The sequence below is a fragment of the Salvelinus fontinalis genome, chromosome 37, assembly GCF_029448725.1.
Source record: "Salvelinus fontinalis isolate EN_2023a chromosome 37, ASM2944872v1, whole genome shotgun sequence".
Lineage (NCBI taxonomy): Eukaryota > Metazoa > Chordata > Actinopteri > Salmoniformes > Salmonidae > Salvelinus > Salvelinus fontinalis.
In genome coordinates this window covers 7,353,195-7,368,557 of record NC_074701.1, presented here as the reverse complement: position 1 = coordinate 7,368,557, position 15,363 = coordinate 7,353,195, and the positions used below count along the sequence as shown (strand labels likewise).

The 15,363-nt window shown below is 42.4% G+C and overlaps 1 protein-coding gene across 1 annotated transcript in view; it reads right to left on the bottom strand.

Moving 5' to 3' along the window:
• Window positions 1–217: 217 nt before the first annotated feature.
• The window catches only part of LOC129836033 (secreted frizzled-related protein 5-like), a 32,897-nt gene continuing 17,751 nt past the window's right edge, over window positions 218–15,363 (bottom strand). Inside the window, exons 2-3 of the mRNA XM_055901780.1 lie at window positions 10,201–10,278; window positions 218–1,372 (exon numbers count right to left, since the gene is read on the bottom strand). Of these exons, the coding sequence (XP_055757755.1) occupies window positions 1,044–1,372; window positions 10,201–10,278 (407 nt within the window). The 3' untranslated portion in view covers window positions 218–1,043. The remainder of the gene's footprint in view (window positions 1,373–10,200; window positions 10,279–15,363) is intronic.

Here is a 15,363-nt window from a genome sequence, read left to right as displayed (position 1 = left end):
GGATAGAGGGGAGAGGAAGACAACTGACTGGAGGGATAGAGGGGAGAGGGAGACAACTGACTGGAGGGATAGAGGGGAGAAGGGGAGACAACTGACTGGAGGGATAGAGGGGAGAGGAAGACAACTGACTGGAGGGATAGAGGGGAGAAGGGGAGACAACTGACTGGAGGGATAGAGGGGAGAGGAAGACAACTGACTGGAGGGATAGAGGGGAGAGGGGGAGACAACTCACTGGAGGGATAGAGGGGAGAGGGAGACAACTGACTGGAGGGATAGAGGGGAGAAGGGGAGACAACTGACTGGAGGGATAGAGGGGAGAGGGGGACAACTGACTGGAGGGATAGAGGGGAGAAGGGGAGACAACTGATTGGAGGGATAGAGGGGAGAGGAAGACAACTGACTGGAGGGATAGAGGGGAGAGGGGGAGACAACTGACTGGAGGGATAGAGGGGAGAGGGGGAGACAACTGACTGGAGGGATAGAGGGGAGAGGAAGACAACTGACTGGAGGGATAGAGGGGAGAGGGGGAGACAACTGACTGGAGGGATAGAGGGGAGAGGGGGAGACAACTGACTGGAGGGATAGAGGGGAGAGGAAGACAACTGACTGGAGGGATAGAGGGGAGAGGGGGGAGACAACTGACTGGAGGGATAGAGGGGAGAGGGGGAGACAACTGACTGGAGGGATAGAGGGGAGAGGGGGACAACTGACTGGAAGGATAGAGGGGAGAGGGGGACAACTGACTGGAGGGATAGAGGGGAGAGGGGGAGACAACTGACTGGAGGGATAGAGGGGAGAGGGGGAGACAACTGACTGGAGGGATAGAGGGGAGAGGGGGGAGACAACTGACTGGAGGGATAGAGGGGAGAGGGGGACAACTAACTGGAGGGATAGAGGGGAGAGGGGGACAACTGACTGGAGGGATAGAGGGGAGAGGAAGACAACTGACTGGAGGGATAGAGGGGAGAGGAAGACAACTGACTGGAGGGATAGAGGGGAGACATTTGGGGAAAACTGGTGTTGTGATAGGTGGTTCATTAAGGTCACTGGAAGACGGTATGATAGGTGGGACACTGCTGACTCTTCATGTACTTGATGGCGAACTTCAACTCCGTACTCTTCTTCTCCCATTTGTGGATGGACATGAGCAGCAGCTGCTGGTCCACTTTCCGGCCCATGATGAGGAAGTTACTACCAAGGTTGTCCAGCTGAGCACACGGGCAGTTGGCTCCATTCTTTATGTACAGCGTCAACTTCTTCAAGTCCTTTTTACGCAGAACACCCATCTTGAGCACCTTCTTCTTCTTCTGAGCGGCGATGAGTTTACGGTCGCCATTCTCTTTCTTCACTTCTTTGATCTTCATCTTGATAGCTAGGGGAGAAGGGAGAGAGAGAGGAATGAGAGAGTGAGAGAAGTGAGAAGAGGAGAGAGTGGGAGGAGAAAGTAATTAAGAGAGAGAGAGAGATGGAGAGACAGATTTAGATAAAAATTGGGATCAGTGACTTGCATTTTTATTTCAAATAAACCTCCTGATGGTAGTTTAGCCTTTAAGATGGAATCTATGGCAGAGTAAACAAACACAACATAAATCCATGCCCTAAACAACAACAAGAAAAACATGCAACACATCCCTTTAGCAAATGGAATCAGCCCAACATTGGACTAAATCATTCAAAACTATATGATAGCTACTCATGTGTTTTGTGTTGGGACCTGGACATTGCCTTGACGGCACATGCGCGCACGCACACGCACACGCACGCGCACGCGCACACACACACACACACACACACACACACACACACACACACACACACACACACACACACACACACAAACACACACACACACACACACACACACACACACACACACACACACACACACACACACACACACACACACACACACACACAAACACACACACACACACACACACACACACACACACACACACACACACACACACACACACACACACACACACACACACACACACACGAACGCACACACATACTTTTTATGTTATTTTTTATTTCACCTTTATTCAACCAGGTAGGCTAGTTGAGAACAAGTTCTCATTTACAACTGCGACCTGGCCAAGATAAAGCAAAGCAGTGCGACAAAAACAACAACACAGAGTTACACATGGGATAAAGAAACATACAGTCAATAACACAATAGAAAAATCTATATACAGTGTGTGCAAAGGAAGTAAGGAGGTAAGGCAAAAAATAGGCCAATAGTGGCAAAGTATTTACAATTTAGCAATTAACACTGGAGTGATAGATGTGCAGATGAGGATGTGCAAGTAGAAATACTGGTGTGCAAAAGAGCAGAAAAACAAAAACAAATATGGGGATGAGGTAGGTAGTTGGATGGATGGGCTATTTACAGATGGGCTGTGTACAGCTGCAGCGATCGGTAAGCTGCTCTGACAGCCGATGCTTAAAGTTAGTGAGGGAGATATAAGTCTCCAACTTCAGTGATTTTTGCAATTCGTTCCAGTCATTGGCAGCAGAGAACTGGAAGGAAAAGTGGCCAAAGGAGGTGTTGGCTTTGGGGATGACCAGTGAAATATACCTGCTGGAGCGCGTGCTACGGGTGGGTGTTGCTAAGGTGACCAATGAGCTGAGATAAGGCGGAGCTTTACCTAGCAAAGACTTATAGATGACCTGGAGCGAGTGGGTTTAGCGACGAATATGTAGCGAGGACCAGCCAACGAGAGCATACAGGTCGCAGTGGTGGATAGTATATGGGGCTTTGGTGACAAAACGGATGGCACTGTGATAGATTGCATCCAATTTGCTTAGAGTGATGGAGGCTATTTTGTAAATGACATCGCCGAAGTCAAGGATCGGTAGGATAGTCAGTTTTCTGAGGGTATGTTTGGCAGCATGAATGAAGGAGGCTTTGTTGCGAAAAAGGAAGCCGATTCTAGATTTGATTTTGGATTGGAGATGTTTGATGTGAGTCTGGAAGGAAGGTTTACAGTATAAACAGACATCTAGGTATTTAAAGTTGTCCACATATTCTAAGTCAGACCCGTCCAGAGTAGTGATGCTGGTCGGGCAGGTGGGTGCGGGCAGCGATTAGTTGAAGAGCATGCAATTCGCTTTACTAGCATTTAAGAGCAGTTGGATGCCATGGAAGGAGTGTTGTATGGCACTGAAGCTTGTTTGGAGGTTTGTTCAGGCAGTGTCCAGAGAAGGGCCAGATGTATACAGCATGGTGTCGTCTGCGTAGAGGTGGATCAGAGCATCACCAGCAGCTAGCATTATCGATGTATACAGAGAAAAGAGTTGGCCCACACACACACAGACACACACACAGACGCCCAAGCCCACGCCCACGCACACACACACACACATTGATCAAGGCCTAAAGGACTCAGCTGTAGGTTGAATGATTTACCCTTGCCCTGTGTGCCCATGCAGAGACATAAGTCATGTTCTGGGAGTGAATGGAAATTAAAGGAGAGAGAAAGAGGAGGGCACACATACATACACACACACACATACGTACACACGCACGCACACACACGGACACACACACACATACGCACACACGCGCACACACGGACACACGCAAACATACACATACACACAAACACGGGTAGACCCCGCCCCAAGCACAGGGGTACTTTACACCTCCCCAGAGGGTCATCATTTACCCCTACACAACTAATCACTATTACCTTGGGACTGCCACAAGACTACATCCTCTGTGTCTGTGTGTGTGTGTGTGTGTGTTTGTTTCAGAGAGGAATTCTCCATGTAACCCTGACAGACCAAATGAATCATGTTGAGGATGAAGGACCAACGTTGGTATCAAACGTCGTTATGTTCCCAACCACCTGGATTATTGACATGTTACTTCTGGCCTCCTTTCCTCCTGTTTTCTAATGTTTCTTACACACAGACACACACAGGGTCTTAATATGTTCAGGGGGGTATTTGTGTGGTGTGTGTCTGGGTCCCACCAGCCAGGATTTGACCTGAGACATTGTACAAAATAATGTAAGTGACAGAAAATAAAATTGGAATTGAAAGAGTTGTCTGACAGCTTTCAGAAAGGAAACAGCAGTTTGGATGACTAGGTGGACCTAGTACACACACACACACACACACACACACACACACACACACACACACACACACACACACACACACACACACACACACACACACACACACACACACACACACACACACACACACACACACACACACACACACACACACACACACATTGATCAAAGCTAAAAGGTCTCAGCTGTAGGTAAAATGATTTGCCCTGTGTGCCCACGCAGAGACATGTCATAAGTAATGTTCAGGGAGTGAATGGAAATGAAAGGAGAGGAAAAGAGGGGGACACACAGACAGACAGAGGCCAATAAAAAGAGAGAGAGAGAGAGAGAGAGAGAGAGAGAGAGAGAGAGAGAGAGAGAGAGAGAGAGAGAGAGAGAGACATACAGTATACCCTCAGGGAGAGAGAGAGAGAGAGAGATAGAGAGAGCAAGAGAGATAGAGAGAGAGAGAGAGAGAGAGAGAGAGAGAGAGAGAGAGAGAGAGAGAGAGAGAGAGAGAGAGAGAGAGAGAGAGAGAGAGAGAGAGAGAGAGAGAGAGAGAGAGAGAGAGAGAGCCTGTCATTTTGAGCAGAAACAGTCCTTCCTGGGGTGAGAGCTTGTAAGCCTCACTAACATGCAGGTGTTGGGTATACAGATCTACACCCAGTAGGTTTACAGCCAGGCCTCTGCAAGCAAGTCTCAGGCAAGGATAAGGATATTAATCTCATAGATGTTCAGATTATATATTCAAGCCAAGTCATTTATAAATAGGTACAAATGAATTGAAATGTTGAGGCGTTACCAGAAGTTGACACCAAGTGTGAAAATCTTGTATAATAATGCTGTCATTTCTGCTGAATATTTGCATCATTCTTGGCTCAATCAAACAATCCAAGTCTCTAAAATCTTTACCTCTGTATTCATCTCTGAATTTCACTCAACTAACCACTAGACACTCAGCTAAAAGAGTTCATGCTTTGAAGTGAACGATGCTCTCCTATGCTTGCGGTGTGTGTGTTTTTGATTGGCTATCTGCCTTCATACGCAATCAAATTGCATTCTGAGATAGTTATTGTGTCATGTTATTACATGCTGTTTTACTCAACTTTTCTCTTTTATTCTCCTTGGACTATACAGCGGACTATTATTCAATCTCCCAATTAAACATATGGATAACTATCTAGATTACTATTGTCTTACCTCATGCTAGATGACAAGGGAGTGTGTGTGTGCGTGTGCGTGCGTGTGTGTGTGTGTGCATGTGCGTGTGCGTGTACGTGCGTGCGTGTGTGTGTGTGCGCGCGCGCGTGTGTGTGTGTGTGTGTGTGTGTGTGTGTGTGTGTGTGTGTGTGTGTGTGTGTGTGTGTGTGTGTGTGTGTGTGTGTGTGTGTGTGTGTGTGTGTGTGTGTGTGTGTGTGTGTGTGTGTGTGTGTGTGAGTGTGACCTCATGCTATATGACAAAGAACTGTGTGGCTGGCTGTGAGTGTTGGCTGCTACTCTGAGTGTGAAAGAGAATAAAGACACTGGATGTGTCACAAATTGCACCCTATTAACAATATGATACACTCGTTTTGACCAGGACCCATGAGGCTCTGGTCAAACGTAGTGCACTATGTAGGGAATAGGGTTCCATTTGGGCCACGTGACTTATATTGTATTGCTCTTGGATTTCAATAATGCCAGTTCCACCATTCTTCAACCAGAAGTACCTTCTCAGTAGTGTACGTTCTGGCTAGTATCATGTTAACTTAATGTAAGTTCTGGCTGGTATCATGTTAACGTAATGTAAGTTCTGGCTGGTATCCTGTTACTTTATGTACGTTATGGCTGGTATCATGTTAACTTAATGTAAGTTCTGGCTGGTATCATGTTAACTTAATGTAAGTTCTGGCTGGTATCATGTTAACGTAATGTAAGTTCTGGCTGGTATCATGTTAACTTAATGTAAGTTCTGGCTGGTATCATGTTAACGTAATGTAAGTTCTGGCTGGTATCATGTTAACTTAATGTAAGTTCTGGCTGGTATCATGTTAACTTAATGTAAGTTCTGGCTGGTATCATGTTAACTTAATGTAAGTTCTGGCTTGTATCATGTTTTTTTTTCTTTTCTTTTTTTTTCTTTTTTTTCTTTCTTGGGGGGTGGATCAGCTTAGTATTGCGGAAAGAATGTTGCTTCCAATGTAATTGTCTGCATCATTTCCAATCCCCCATATTTTTTGGGTTAAATATATATATCCATTCACGTATGCATACATATACACATATATACATACACATACCTACATAGACATACATACTTTTTTTAAAGAGTATACCTTTATTATTATTCCCCGCAAACCCTACCACCGATCCCCCAATTGGAGTAAACTGATAAACATTTCTGTTTTTACCTTCAATTTATACATCTTATACACATTTTACAGACACAGTCTACTTTATAATAGTTCTCTCTTGTTTGTTCTTAGTCCTTCCTCTATTTCTGTTGTCCATCCAGTTTGATTTCCACTTGTAACTGTGCTATTTCACAATAGCTCCGCACCTATACACATTTCACAGATCCCGTATGCCCTACATTGTTTATCCACCCTTCAGCTCCACTCAACCTTTCCCATCTATCTTCCAACATCATCCATTTCGGATTTTTATTTGCCATATATTTTTCAACTGTGCTGTGATGCTTCACAAAAGATTTGAATCTTCCTATTCTCATAGCTTCCACGGATTGTAAATTAAAAATAAACATTTTTGCTAAAATAATTATTATATTATTGATTGATTGACTATGGCTTTTCAAATCCCCCAGTATTGCTATCTGTAGCGTTAGTTCTACGCAAATGTTGCAATTCTTCAACCATTCCTGGACCTGTGACCAAAAACGAGCTACATGCGGACAATACCAAAATAAATGGTCTAATGACTCTGCCTCCTCACAGCAGAATCTACAGAGCTGGGAAGATTGTATCCCCCATATATATAACATTCTATTAGTTGCAAGAATTTTGTACAATAATTTAAATTGAAAAATTCGAAGTTTTGAATCCGGCGTTGTTTTGCGTATCAATTCATAAACCATGTGCCATGGAATGGGTACATCGAAAATCTCTTCCCAACTATTTTGCAATTTATATGGCACAGCTGTAAGTTTTTTGGTCCTTAAATGAAATTGGTATATGTTTTTATTTATCACACTTTTCTTTAACCATTTATGTTCTTTAATATAAGGCCGACATGCAAGTTCCTTACTTTTATCCCCTTCCACCTGCCTCTTCCATTTTTGTGGTAATGCCGCAATTAATTGGTTGTAATTTTGGGTAGAGCAGACATTTCCATATGTCTGTGTTAGCTGCATGTGTGACATTACTCCACCAGTCCTATTTATGATATCATTCACAAAAATTATACCTTTTTTAAACATTTCTTCGATAAATACAGTTTTTTTATCAATTACTATATTTGAATTTAACCACAAGATTTGTTGTACTATTTGTTCCGTCCTTTCAGGTGGATTAAACTGAAATTGCAACCAACTTTCTAAGGCTTGTTTAAAAAATAAAGATATTTTGGAAATTATTTCCTTTTCAAGCAACCGAAAGTGAGCAAGTGTAATCTGAATGAAGGGAAAAAGGCCCTTCTTGAACATAGGATGAGACATTCGTACCAATCTACTAGAGAACCAGTTTGGATTTAAGTATAACTTTTGTATGACTGATGCCTTTAGTGAGAGGTCTAATGCTTTAATATTTAATAATTTCTGCCCTCCGAATTCATATTCGTTATATAAATAGGCCCTTTTAATTTTATCTGGCTTGCCGTTCCAAATAAAATGGAATATTTTTTGTTCATATCATTTAAAAAGCAGGTCACTAGGTGTAGGCAAAACCATAAGCAAATAGGTAAACTGTTATATGATTAAAGAGTTAATCAGGGTGATTTTCCCACAAATAGACAGGTATTTTCCTTTCCATGGTAGCAAGATCTTATCTATTTTTGCTAACTTTCTATAAAAATTTATTGGAGTGAGATCATTTCTTTCTTTTGGGATTTGTATACCGAGTATGTCCACATCACCGTCAGACCATTTAATTGGTAAACTACATGGCAATGTAAAATGTGTATTTTTTAGTGATCCAATAGGTAATATGGTACATTTATCATAATTTGGTTTTAATCCAGAGAGGATAGCAAATGTATCTAGATCCTCTAAGAGGCCGTGGAGAGTTTCTAGTTGTGGTTTTAAAAGAAAACATGAATCATCAGCGTACAATGACACCTTAGTTTTTAGGCCCTGGATTTCTAATCCCTTAATATTAATGTTTGATCTAATTTTAACAGCTAACATTTCGATGGCAATAATAAATAGATATGCCGATAGTGGACAACCTTGTTTTACTCCTCTAGATAGTTTAAAACTTTCTGAGATGTAGCCATTATTTACTATTTTACACCTAGGGTTACTATACATAATTTTTACCCATTTTATGAGATTCCCCAAAATTGAAATATTCTAGGCATTTATATATAAACTCCAGTCGTACTTTATCAAAAGCCTTTTCAAAATCAGCTATGAAAACCAGGCCTGGTGTCCCCGATATTTCATAGTGTTCCATTGTTTCCAGTACTTGCCTTATATTATCTCCAATGTATCGTCCATGTAAAAAACCTGTCTGATTAGGATGAATAATATCTGACAAAACTTTTTTTATTCTATGCGTCTATAAGTTCTGGTTGGTGTCATGTTAACTTAATGTAAGTTCTGGCTGGTATCATGTTAACTGGTGACAAAAGGTAATCAAATATATATTGGTTATATATTGTATAATATCTTACATTTGGGGGTAAGTTTGACTGTGTTTGAACCTCTAACAGATAACAGTATTCTACGTGATCAAATGTACAAAAAAAGGAAAGACTGGTAGAATTGTGTTGCTACACTATGCTATTATGAAAAAGGATTGCCACTAGGGATGTGGACAGCTTGGTCAATATCCATGATTTTCATAATAATTCAATGGATAGTTTTACACAATCCTCCAAAGACTGGCTGAGTCTTTTCTCTAAACTTACACCCACACAACATAATTTCTACACACTACAGCCAATCCAGAACATGATAAACTCTGAAGACTCTGGCAACGTTCGAGGGAGTGTTAAATGTAGACGCTTTTCAGAGTTATAGTCTTACAGGGACCAGCTAAAAAACTTGGCGAACAGAGGACATTAAACTCAATGTGTCCTGCTGGGACCATAATTACATTCAGGAGACAAGAGACGGAGACGTTACCTTAATGTTGTATGGACGTTATTATCGGGACATTGCCTGAACTGTACCATTCAAAACATGAACTGTACCATTCAAAACACGACATGGCACAAAATGAGTAAATACTTACATTGAATTGTTCCAAAATGCACTTAAACTGAGCTTGAACACAGCCTGCTAACTGGACTTCCTGACACAGGACATATTGTTGTCATTCTATCAGAGTTATTGTATGTTTCCCATATTGTAATGGAATCATTATCATGGTTCTCCTCACCAGTTACATGTGGTGGTGATGTGGCGGTTAGCCGATGTAGTCCTCAACAATTTCTGCTTGTCTATGTGTGAGGGAGTCTATATATCTGTGTGTGTTTGTGTCCCTGTGCATGCTTGCATGCATGCGTGTGAGAGTTTGTGTGTGTGTGTGTGTGAGAGAGTGTGATGGAAAGTTTGTGTGTGTGTGTGTGAGGAGTACTGTTGTATTGTGGCTGTGAGCCCTCAACATTGTGTTTCTCATTACTGTCATTGTCTCTGGAGTGAGATTTGTGTGTGTGTGTGTGTGTGTGTGTGTGTGTGTGTGTGTGTGTGTGTGTGTGTGTGTGTGTGTGTGTGTGTGTGTGTGTGTGTGTGTGTGTGTGTGTGTGTGTGTGTGTGTGTGTGTGTGTGTGTGTGTGTGTGTGTGTGTGTGTGTGTCTGTTAGTGTGTGAGAAGACAATCTACTGTATGGAGTCAAACTAGAACCATGGTCTCATTTAACTACACACATCACAAGGCTGCTCCCAGAAACTGACTGGCTCTGTCACATGTTTGTGTGTGTGTGTGGGCGTGTGCGTGTGCGTGCATGCGTGCTTGTGTGTTTATAGCACTTACCAAAGTCGCTGGCACAGTAATGCTCCATGATGTTGTCAGCTTTCAGTTGGTTATCACACGGAGGACAGACTTTAGATGCTGGGGAGAAAAAGAGAGAGAGAGGAGAATGATTGATATTGTAGAAAAGTCAGAGTGCAGTCCCACCTGGGGTTTGAGCCTTGGACCTACGGACCGTCAACCCACCACCTCAGCTGTTACACCAACAGATCCAAAGCTCTTGACAATGATGGTAGGTGTTGGGTTTAGGAGCCTACAATACATGTCATAATTGTAGCTAGGTTAGACTACAGGTACAGTAGAGGATAATTAGATGGTTCATATAAACAGCAGCAAGAATGGAGTAGAGTATAGAGCAGAGTAGAGTATAGAGCAGAGTAGAGTAGGTTATAGAGCATGGAATTGTAGTGTATATAGCGGAGTAGAGCATAGAATGGAGTAGAGCAGAGTATACAGCAAAGTAGAACAGAGAATATAGCAGAGTATAGTCGAGTATAGAGCAGAGAAAAGTAGGGTATAGAGCAGAGCAGAGTAGAGCATAGAACAAAGTAGAGCAGCGTATAGAGCAGAGTAGAGTAAAGCATAGAGCCGAGTATAGTAAAGTACAGAGCAGAGTGTAGTATAGAGAAGAGCAGAGTATAGAGCATAGTATAGTAGAGTGTAAAGTGGAGTATAGAGCAGAGTAGAGTAGAGAAGAGTAATGAGCAGAGTAGAGAAGAGTAATGAGCAGAGTAGAGTAATGAGCAGAGTAGAACAGAGTATAGAGCGGAGTAGACAAGAGTATATAATATAGTATAGTATAGTGGAGTAGAGCAGAGTAGAGCAGAGCAGAGTGTCGTTTGTAGAGTATAGTACAGATCAGAGTATAGAGCATAGCAAAGCAGAGAGGAGCAATGAGCAGCGTATAGTAGAGTATAGGGCAGAGTAGAGTATAGAATATAGAGTATAGTATAGAGCAGAGTAGAGTATAGAATGGAGTAGAGTAGAGTGTAAAGCAGAGTAGAGCAAAGTAGAATATAGAGCGGAGTAGAGTAGAGTATAGAGTAGAATAGAGCAGGATGGAGTAGAGTATAGAGCATAGTTGAGTAGAGTATAGAATATAGAGTGGAGTATAGAACATAGTAGAGTATCGAGCAGAGTAGAGTAGAGTATAGAATCTAGAGTATAGTATGGATCAGAGTAGAGTATAGCGCGGCATAGCGTAGAGTACGGAATATAGAGTATAGTATATAGCAGAGTAGAGTGGATTATAGAGTATAGTATAGCGCGGAGTAGAGTATGGAGTGGAGTAGAGTATAGAATATAGAGTAGAGTATAGAGTGGAGTAGAGTATAGAATATAGAGTATAGTATAGAGCAGAGTAGTGTATGGAGCAGAGTAGAGTAAATCATAGAGTAGAGTAGAGCAGAGTAGAGCAGAATAGAGTAGAGAACAGAGTAGTGTAGAGAGTAGAGTATAGAGCAAAGAAGAACAGAGTGGAGTATAGAGCAGAATATTAGAGAGTATAAAGCAGAGTAGAGCAGAGTAGAGCAGATTACAGAGGAGAGGAGAGCAAAGTATAGAGCAGAGTATAGATCAGAGTAGATACGAGCAGAATATATTACAGAGTATAGAGCAGAGTAGAGCAGATTATAGATTATAGTAGAGTAGAGGGGTGTAGAGTAGAGCAGAGTAAAGTACAGTATAGAACAGAGCAGAGTAGAGTAGAGCAGAGTATAGAAACAGAGTACAGCATAGTATAGAGCAGAGTAGAGTCAGGTAGAGCAGAGCAGAGTATAGAGCAGAGCAGAGTAGAGTAGAGTTTAGAGTAGAGTCGAGCAGAGTAGAGTAGAGCAGGGTAGATTAGAGCAGAGTAGAGTAGAGCAGGGTAGATTAGAGCAGAGTATATAGTAGAGTGGAGCAGATAAGAGTATATTGTAGATTAAATAGCAGTGTAGAGTAGATTATAGAGCAGAGAAGAGTAAAGGAGAGTAGTGTAGAGCAGAATATAGAGCAGAGTAGAGAAGAGTATTATGCAGAACAGAGTAGAGCAGAGTAAAGTAGAGCAGATAATAGAGCAGATAATAGAGTAGAGTAGAGTGGATTAGAGCAGAGTATATTGGAGCATAGAGCTGTATAGTAGAGTGTAGAGCAGAGCAGAATAGACCATCGTATAGATCAGAGTAAAGCAGAGTATAGAGCTGAGGAAAGCGGAGTATAGGGCGTATTAGAGTAGAGTGGAGCAGAGAAGAGTAGAGTATAAAGCAGATTAGAGCAGAGCATAGTATAGTAGAGTATAGAGCGGAGTATAGTATAGTGCAGAACAGAGTATATAGCAGAGTCTGGAGCAGAGTAAAGCAGGGTATTTTGAAGATTAAGGCAGAGTATAGTGCAGACAACAGTAGAGTGGAGCAGAGCAGAGTAGAGTAGCGCAGAGTATATAGCAGAGTAGAGTAGAGCAGAGTATAGGGCAGAGTAGAGAAGAGTATTATGTAGAACAGAGAGAACAGATTAGAGTAGAGCAGATAATAGAGCAGATAATAGAGCAGAGTCGAGTCGAGTAGGGCAGAGTATATTGGAGTATAGAGCAGAGTAAAGCAGAGTAAAGCAGAGTATAGAGCAGCGGAGAGCGGAGTACAGTGCATACTAGAAGAGCGTGGAGCAGAGCAGAGTAGAATATAGAGCAGATAAGAGCAGAGTAGAGTATAGAGTGGAGTATAGCAAAGTGCAGAGCAGAGTATATAGCAGAGTATAGAGCAGATTAAAGCAGAGTATAGAGAAGACTAGAGCAGAGTATAGGGCAGACAACGGTAGAGTGGAGCAGAGCAGAGTAGATCATAGAGCAGAGTAGAGTAGAGTGTAGAGCACAACAGAGCAGAATAGAGCAGAGTGTAGAGCAGAGTAAAACAGAGTATAGAACAGAGTAGAACACAGTATAGGGCTAATTCGAGCAGAGTATAGAGCATACAACAGTAGAGTGGAGCAGAGCAGAATAGAGTATAGAGCAGAGTAGAGTTGAGTAGAGCATAGAGCAGAGTGGAGTAGAGTAGGATGTAGGGTATGGTAGGGTAGGGTAGGGTAGGGTAGAGCAGAGCAGCATATTAGAGGGGAGCAGAGTATAGAGCAGAATGTGAGAGTAGAGTTGAGTAGAGTAGTGTATACAGCAGAGTAGGATAGTAGAGTAGCGAACAGTATAGAGCAAACTAGGGTAGTAGAGTATAGCACAGAGTAGAGAGCAGATTCGGATAGTAGAGTAGAGTATAATATAGAGCAGCGTAGAGTAGAGTATAGGAGAGCAGAATGGGGTAATATAGTGCAGTAGAGTATAGACCAGAGTAGGACAGTAGAGTAGAGTACAGTATAGATCAATCTAGGGTAGTAGAGTAGAGTATAGTAGATGAGAGCAGAGCAGAGTATAGTGCAGAGTAGAGTAGAGTAGAGTAGACTATAGTAGAGGAGCGCAGAGCAGAGTATAGTGCAGAGTAGAGTAGAGTAGAGTAGAGTAGAGGAGAGTAGAGTAGAGTAGAGTAGAGTAGAGTAGAGGAGAGTAGAGGAGAGTAGAGTAGAGTAGAGTAAATAGAGTAGAGGAGAGTAGAGTAGAGTAGACTATAGTAGAGGAGAGCAGAGCAGAGTATAGTGCAGAGTAGAGTAGAGTAGAGTAGAGTAGAGGAGAGGAGAGGAGAGGAGAGGAGAGGAGAGGAGAGGAGAGGAGAGGAGAGGAGAGGAGAGGAGAGGAGTGGAGAGTGGACCAGAGTAGAGCATAGCATAGCACAGAGTGGAGAGCAGCGAAGGGTAATATAGTAGAGTAGGGTAGAGAGCAGAACAGGATAGTAGAGTATAGAGCGGGGGTAGAGTGGTAGAGTAGAGTATTGAGCAGAGTAGGGTAGCAAAGTAGAATATAGTATAGAGCAGAGTAGGGTAGTAGATTAGAATAGTATATAGAGCAGAGTAGGGTAGTAGATTAGAATAGTATATAGAGCAGAGTAGGGTAGTAGAGTAGAGTATAGAGTAGAGTAGGGTAGTAGAGTAGAGTATAGACCAGAGTAGAGTAGGGTGTGTAGTAGGGTAGGGTAGAGCAGAGCAGAGTAGGGTACTAGAGTAGAGAATCAGTTCATTCAGTATATAGAACAGCCTGTTTAGACCCTGGTCTAGTCTGTAGCACTGTGCTGTTTTAGACCCTGGTCTAGTCCGTAGCACTGTGCTGTTTTAGACCCTGGTCTAGTCCGTAGCACTGTGCTGTTTTAGACCCTGGTCTAGTCCGTAGCACTGTGCTGTTTTAGACCCTGGTCTAGTCTGTAGCACTGTGCTGTTTTAGACCCTGGTCTAGTCCGTAGCACTGTGCTGTTTTAGACCCTGGTCTAGTCTGTAGCACTGTGCTGTTTTAGACCCTGGTCTAGTCCGTAGCACTGTGCTGTTTTAGACCCTGGTCTAGTCCGTAGCACTGTGCTGTTTTAGACCCTGGTCTAGTCTGTAGCACTGTGCTGTTTTAGACCCGGGTCTAGTCCGTAGCACTGTGCTGTTTTAGACCCTGGTCTAGTCTGTAGCACTGTGCTGTTTTAGACCCTGGTCTAGTCTGTAGAGTTTGTTTAGAAGCAGACTGTCAGAAGTTATTTGCTGTAGAGGGAATATATAGTGCATGATCCTGATTAATGTTTGCACTGCAATTACTCTGGAGAAAATGTTTTAATTTGAGAAGTTGTATATTTTGGTTTTGAGGCATGGTGTGTCTGTTTGTGCGTGTCAGTGTGTGTCTCTGCCTATGAGCATGTTTGTGTGCATATGCATGTGTGGGTGTGTGTCAGTTCATTGATCCACAGAACAAAGGTTTGGGAAAGAGAGAAAGAGAGCAGGAAAGGAGACAGCAGGGGGTAAGGATGTGGTTGTAGGTATGTCTACCAGTGTAACATATAGTATGTTCTTATGGGGGAGTGGGAGTAAGCTTGGCATGGTTAGATATAGTTAGCTCATGGTTAGATATAGTTAGCTCATAGTTAGATATAGTTAGCTCATGGTTAGATATAGTTAGCTCATGGTTAGATATAGTTAGCTCATGGTTAGATATAGTTAGCTCATGGTTAGATATAGTTAGCTCATGGTTAGATATAGTTAGCTCATGGTTAGATATAATTAGCTCATGGTTAGATATAGTTAGCTCATGGTTAGATATAGTTAGCTCATGGTTAGATA